Source organism: Cololabis saira, chromosome 10, assembly GCF_033807715.1.
Source record: "Cololabis saira isolate AMF1-May2022 chromosome 10, fColSai1.1, whole genome shotgun sequence".
Lineage (NCBI taxonomy): Eukaryota > Metazoa > Chordata > Actinopteri > Beloniformes > Belonidae > Cololabis > Cololabis saira.
The window spans coordinates 32,209,029-32,216,056 of NC_084596.1; the positions used below are offsets into that span (position 1 = coordinate 32,209,029).

General features: G+C 39.6%; 1 protein-coding gene across 1 annotated transcript; it reads left to right on the forward strand.

The window, feature by feature from the left end:
* Window positions 1-420: 420 nt before the first annotated feature.
* On the forward strand, window positions 421-6,005 carry ackr4a (atypical chemokine receptor 4a). Its single transcript, XM_061731185.1, has 2 exons — window positions 421-495; window positions 4,655-6,005. The coding sequence occupies exon 2, from the start codon at window positions 4,670-4,672 to the stop codon at window positions 5,786-5,788; it is 1,119 nt and encodes a 372-aa protein (XP_061587169.1). The 5' UTR covers window positions 421-495; window positions 4,655-4,669; the 3' UTR covers window positions 5,789-6,005.
* The last annotated feature ends 1,023 nt before the right edge of the window (window positions 6,006-7,028 follow it).

Genomic DNA, 7,028 nt, shown 5'->3' on the forward strand with positions numbered 1-7,028 from the left:
AGGATTTTATGTGTTAGAATCTGACAAGGACTGGCTTAAGCAGTTCATGTAAAGAGTAAATTCATGTTCCAAACATGAAATCTTGTTTTTATTATTGTTGATATTTAACATTAAGGCAACTATACAGTTACTTATGCTAATTCACGATATCTACACAAAAGGGCTGTTAAAAGGTTAATACCTGTTTTATTACATATTTATACCATGTTTATGTCACAGAAGACAAAAGTGGCTCTTTATCAAATTAAAAATGAAACTTGAAGGCTCTTTTTTATGAGGTGCTATCTTACAAAGTTCATGCTGGCTCTGTTTCCGCTGAAGTTTACACTTAAAAACATTGTGTCACGGTTCAGCTCAAAGAAGGAAATGGTTTGTAATTCCCGCCCACTCGACTGCACCAGTGTGAAAACAAAAGCAGCCTCCTCTACAGGCAGCAGGCCGGCCAGACTGGAGCTCAAGTACAGCCAGACAGGAGCCACAGCTGAATGAAATACCGTGAGTATACCTTAGAATACTACAAGTTGTGTATTATCATTGTTAATGAGTCATCTCTTAAAAGGTTTATCAGCTGTTTAGACCTTCATAAAAAATTATTCTCTTATGAATCCACTTAATCCGCCTCTGTTCAGACGAATCAGCGTCAGCATTGGCTGACTTTCAATTCGTCTTCACAGGTCACTTTTAAAATGAACTTAATACAGTATTAATCATTTCTTGTCGCAGTAATACAAGTATTGAAGCAATTCTAACTCTAACTTTTAAATAATTATAATAAAAAAATACTAGTTAGGTTTACTAACTACAAAGTGTTTATATTAGGAAAACATTCAATTTAATTATATTTTTTTAAACACTTAAAAGTTCTGAAGTCCCTAATCAAAACCAGTCAACCAAATTAATGCAAGTATATTAATATACAACAATTTTATGGTTTTGGTCTACATCGCTAGATTTCTCATGCATAACTGCAGGCGATGGGGTGACACATTTTTGCTCCACATCAGGTAAAATGATATAAAGCAACTAATGTCTGCATAGTTAGGGCCGTGGACTTTTGATTGGTGGATGGTGCAGCCAATGGCTAGTGGTCATCACTTTAGCTCATTAGTGCTTAGCATTGTAGTGACTTCTGAGCGTAGTTTCTGTGCTGTGAATAAATACCTAACAGAACATAGTCATTCATATTTTAAAGAGAAATAAATATAGAGGCTGTGAATATGTTTGCTGGTTTAGTTGTTTTTTTGCCAAAAAGTTAGACATTTTAGAACGGCGGTCTGTGCAGTTTGACTTGATTGTGGAGGTCAGTCGAGGATATGACATTTTACTTATGTGGACAGTTGACTGGGTCAGAAACTTCTCTCCCTAAACTCTAAAAGACTGTGAACATATGTCATGCAAGATAAATGAAGTGCAGCTTCATGACTTCTGACTGGTATTGGATCCGTACATAGTATCAGATAATAACCTAAAGGCCAAAGATCAGAACTAATATCAGAAAGGAATTAATGGTATTGGAACATAATTACTTCCAATATGTTGAACTCTTATTGGCTGGTTTAGATTCACTTTGTCTGCCAGCCGATCCTTCCTGAACCATGTCATTTGTTTGATGCTCCCTCTAACCTTCAACTACTGTAGATGGGACGCTTTATTGTGGTAGGATGTATTTGTTGTCATGCTTGGTTTTTTTTTCTTTTGTTCTGAACACATCACCACCATTGCTGCATCATCACTGCCCCTCCTCTATGCCGTTCACTCTGTCTGCAGCTTATTAAATTATATTGGATTCATCAACCCAGATTTTTGTTGATTGTTTGTTTGTGTTTCTTATTGCCTCGGGAATTCTCAACATCTTCTTCCCCTTTGCCGATAGTGGTTTCTTTGAAGGCTCACTTTAAAAAATGGGTTCAGGGAAACAACCAGGGGTACCGTTGAGGTAAACTAGTCCAGGTGAAAGGGAAATTAGGCGAGCACAACAGACGGACTGACAACGGAAGGAGGAGGCATGGGGATATATAAATAGACAAAAACAGGAGCAGATGATACATTTGTGGCACGATCAAGGTAGACATAATACAAAGCTGGAACCTTTATGAAGAAAGGGATTTAAAAAAAGAAAGCTAAGAAAACAAGAAGATTGACAAGACCAAAATCCACATACCTATGCAGACCACAGAGGTCTGATTCACATTGCCTCTTCCAGACACCTGACGTTGAGCTGCCTCTGCTGCTTTGTCTTTGCAGAGCGTTGTCGTGTTCCACAGTCTGGGGTCTAGAACGGATCACAGCTCAAGTAAAGTGAAAACAGCTTGAACAACCGAGGCGGTGGTTCCCCACAGCCTCAGTTTCAGGAGGCTGTAAAGATGTAGTGCACATCATTTCACTACAAACATATATAATCAGAATGATTTCTAAAATGACTCAAACCAACTACAAAAAGGCTGGAAATAGTGTGAAACCATGTAAAACCCAACCTGCCTCCTGTAACCCAAGAACATTTAAAGGCTCAAAATAATGACACAAATACATGTAGGGAGAATAAAAGTGTTAGATGCTTGGCCCCATGAGTCATATTTACAGTGTGTGCTAAGAAGCATGCGACATGTGATTTCTCAAGCTTCAATGTTGTTTCCTTTGCAGCCGAAAGACCTCCTGGTCTTCTTTTTCTTCGTTTCCCCAGATAGTCCTTTCCCAAAAACACAATCAAGAAAAAATAATCCAGTTGAGGTAATTTTGAACTAAATGTCGTTTGAACGAGAAGTACAAATAATAAATACAATATTTCCAAGTTAAATGTAGTGGAGTAGAAATGTAATATTAAGTATGGAAGAAAACAGAGATCTCCAGGAAAATCTGATATACAATAAAAAATAAAATTAAAGATAGAAATAAAAAGACACAGCAAATAAAAACAAACATATGCTAATTTATGTTAAAGGCTTTAAATGTCAACAGTACCAGTGTCTCCAGAGCTCAGACTGATGGAGGGAGGAAATAAGATATTCTGTGCAGATTCTCAGTGCCGTTAACGTGTTTTTTATATTATAGCCTATTCATCTTTGTAATGATTCTCTGCCTTATAGTGAGAACATTAAATCCAGACATTAGTTATATCGTTTTGTTTTTTTTTGCTTGGGTAGAGTCATGGTACTAACTGTGATTTATTTTTGTCAATATCTTGCTCGTGATTCATGTTAAAGCAGCACAATGTAACTTTCAGCTTTTGTTGAGTTTGGCGGATCCTTTGGACAAAAGCGGTAGTGCTTTACCAGTAGTGTGGCAGGGTTCCTACCATCCACCTCCAAGTTACATAGTGCCAGTGAAGGTGATACAGACCCCTCAGACCATGACAGAGGTGTCATTAAACCTGTTGGAAGTTGATGTTCCATCACAATGACTCTGGAAATATTATATTAAGGTGGAAAAGTTACATAGTGCTGCTTTAAGGTATTCCTGCTGCCAATACATTATCAGTAACGTGTTGATGTGTTAGGCTAGCAAAATACTTAAAGAGAAAATGAAAATAAACTGTCTTCTCCTCTCTTTTTTTCCTTTGTTGACTTTGACTTTTGACTATTTTCATGACTATTTACAAAGGGCAACTGATACATATATTCATTTTAAGTGCCAAAATTCTTTAAACTCGTAAACTAAACGTGTGTGGGGGACCTTAACTGATGCAGTAAAGTAGCTTTCATTAATCAACATAATGGGTTTATGACTATATGTGTGCAAAAAAGAAACTAATACTTTAATCATTTTAGTCGTAATTTCTTTGGAGAAGAAAATGGTACCTGTTCCTTAAATATACAGTAATGGAATTAAAAACACGTTATTTTAATCTAAACAATTTTTCGCAAAATATTACACATGTAACATTTCGCTGACAAATGCGTGCACCGTCATGTTAACATGTTGAATGATTAAATGTAAGTAATTTTCTTCTGACACAGTGGGATAATGTGCCCATGTGTCTCCATGTTTGACCTACTGCCGTGTTCATACCGTACCTGATGATGTATAACACCAGATGATGCAAGTCTACAGGGGCTGGAGACCATGTAGAATGACTTAAGGAGAGAAATGTTTCGATGTGGATGCCGTCGACATGTTTCACTGGGGTGCCAAGGCTCTCCCATAGTAGCATTGTGAAAAAATGTTGGAGACTTTTGAAATGACTTTGGTTCTGCTTGTTAGCTACTATCAAGCCACGTCTAAAAGAGTCACGGTCCACAACTTAGTGCCAAGCTTTTTTCCCCCTTCAGTTTTAAAGAAAAATCCACAGCTAACCCAACGTGCCATGGATGGAAGAGGGATCAATCAATCAATCAATCCTGGATGCATGGTACACAGTGTTACCACATGATGTTTTTAATGAGGTGGCCACACAGACGCCAGGGCAACAGGACAACAGCTCTATCATGGTGCGCACGTGGCTTCCCTTCTTTACCTTTAGGTCTAGGCTAAAATTATTTGGTTAGCATAGGAAGGACTTATCGCCTTGGTACTATTGTACATCACCTTACCCAAGCAGTATAAGCTAAACATTGCATGCCAGCTGAAGCCTTTATTTGGCTCAATACTGAAAGGTTATTGAGTAATTGTTATTATTTAAAGTCTCGAAATAAGCAATTCTAACTGTTCTCCCTACCAGGGTTATCGGATCAGCATGAATGCCTCAGAGGAAGATGACTACTCCTACTTCTACCATGAGAACATCAGCTTCAACTACAGTGATGATGACTATCCCACCTTGTGTGAAAAGAGCAATGTCCGTTCTTTCGCGGCCCTCTTCCTCCCCATTGTGTACAGCCTGAGTCTGGTCGCAGGACTGGCAGGGAATGGTCTGGTCGTGGCCATCTACACCTACCACAAGCGCCTGAAGACTGCCACGGATGTTTTCCTGAATCACCTAGCCGTGGCCGACCTGCTGCTTCTCTTCACACTGCCTTTCTGGGCTGCGGACGCCGCAAAGGGTTGGGACCTGGGGGACGTCGTCTGTAAGATTGTGTCGGCCTGCTACACGGTGAACTTTAACTGCTGCATGTTGCTGCTAGCCTGTATTAGCCTGGATCGGTACTTAGTGGTAGCTATACTGCAGGGCAAAGACCAAAGAAGGTGGCTGCAGAGGATGTTCAACAGGAAACAGTGCTGGAAGGTGAGCCTCGCTGTTTGGGCAACAGCTTTCCTTCTTGGCTTTCCTGATTTGATCTTCTCACAAGTGACTTACGCCTCAAATAGGAATGTCTGTCACGCCATCTATCCTCAGGCCATGGGACAAGGTGGGAAAGCTGTGCTGGAGATAACTGAGGTCTTGTTGGGATTCCTGCTTCCTCTCCTGGTCATGGTGAGCTGCTACTGGATTGTGGGCCGAGCACTAAAGGACCTCCCTGTTGAGAGCAGAGGCAAGAGGTGGCAAGCCCTGCGGGTTCTTCTAGTGGTAGTGGCGGTGTTTGTCGTCACTCAGCTGCCCTATAACGTGCTGAAGGCATACCGGGCGATGGATTCAGTGCACATTTTAGTGACCCACTGTGAGACTAGTAAAGGGCTGGATCAGGCAGCTCAGGTGACTGAAAGCCTGGCCCTTACTCACTGCTGCCTCAACCCGATCCTCTACGCTTTCATGGGGACTTCTTTCAGGAGGCACGTGATAAAACTGGCCAAGAAAGTCGGGCAAAAGAGAAGGAAGCAGAGGGGGAGAAGAGAAAGTCCTGCAGAGCTAGAAGGGATTGAGATATCATTCAACTCTCATAATGCCTCCAGAGAGACAAGTACATTCTCCATCTGAGTTGATCTGTATTAATCAGTTAACCAGTAGAGCGCAAGAGCAGGTAGACAGCAATTTAGAGTGTTGATGATGAAAGATCTGCTGCAGCTTTGTGTTTAGAAATATTTGAGTTACAGTTTTAGGCACATTAAAAACTTTAAGTGTCACTTTTTCTATTGACTTGATGCAATGTATTGTTGACTGCTTTAAATCAGTAGAAATGTCGATATTGATGAATGTGTGATTGTTTTTTTTTTCATTTGTATTCTTTTTCCGTTGTATTTTTTTATTTTGCTCTGAAAAATGTTTTCAAGAGTTTTATTTAAAATGCTCATTAATTAAAAAGCCAGTAAGGTCGAGATTCTTCCTCCTTTACCTTAAAGGTTCAAGGTTCACTTTATTGTCAGATCAAAAGACCAAGTACAATTGGAACGAAATTTCGTTGCCGCTGGTTCAAAGCAAGCAATAAAAACAAAACAATAAAAACTCTAAAAACTCAAAGATAAGGACACTAGTCTAAAAACTAAAACGCTGCTTGCAGTACTGTAGACAGTCGTCGAGGGTAGACAGGAAACGGGTACTGTTTATTTAAACATGAGGTGGTTTCCTAATTAACGGTGATTTTGATCTATTTATTCATTTTATTTTTTAATTCAGAGCATAGGCTTAGGCATATGAAGTGATCTCAAAAACGGTGACACTGCAAAATTCATGTTGTTTGGGGGTGTCTAAATCTAAAAGTATGTCAGTGAGTTGCTCACTTTTTTCAGGGTACTGTGACATCACACACCCAAATCGGAGTGGAATTATCCATCAACCCCATCTTGATAACTACCTATTTCGCACCATTTGCTACACCTTGAAGGGGATAGCACTTAGTTTTAACACTAATTTCAAGGAAGACCCAGAGGAGGAGGGGTTTGGTGTAGAGTTGAGTGGTTGAATCCATGCCCTAAAACTGACTGCTATGGTACGGTTTAATGAAAAATAAAAAGGTCGTTTTGAACCATTTCTTTCTGGTACTTTGGACAAAGCATGTGAAAAATACTTAAGATCTCAGAAAATAGTTTCCACTGCAAAAACAAAGGCCATAACGTGTATCCTTTAAGAATGAAACTTACCATTTTGAAAAAGCTTATTAACTCAGTGATGTGTTGAAGGTGGTACGTCATTGGAAAGTAGGAGGAATTCTATCAGGACTGATACTAAATGGTCAGAGGACCCAAATGTACTCCTCACATGTTCAAAAAATAAAGCTTCA

What these genes read in the sequence shown, in the direction of transcription:
- ackr4a (XM_061731185.1), top strand. Translation starts at nt 4,670, where the DNA reads ATGAATGCCTCAGAGGAAGATGACTACTCCTACTTCTACCATGAGAAC.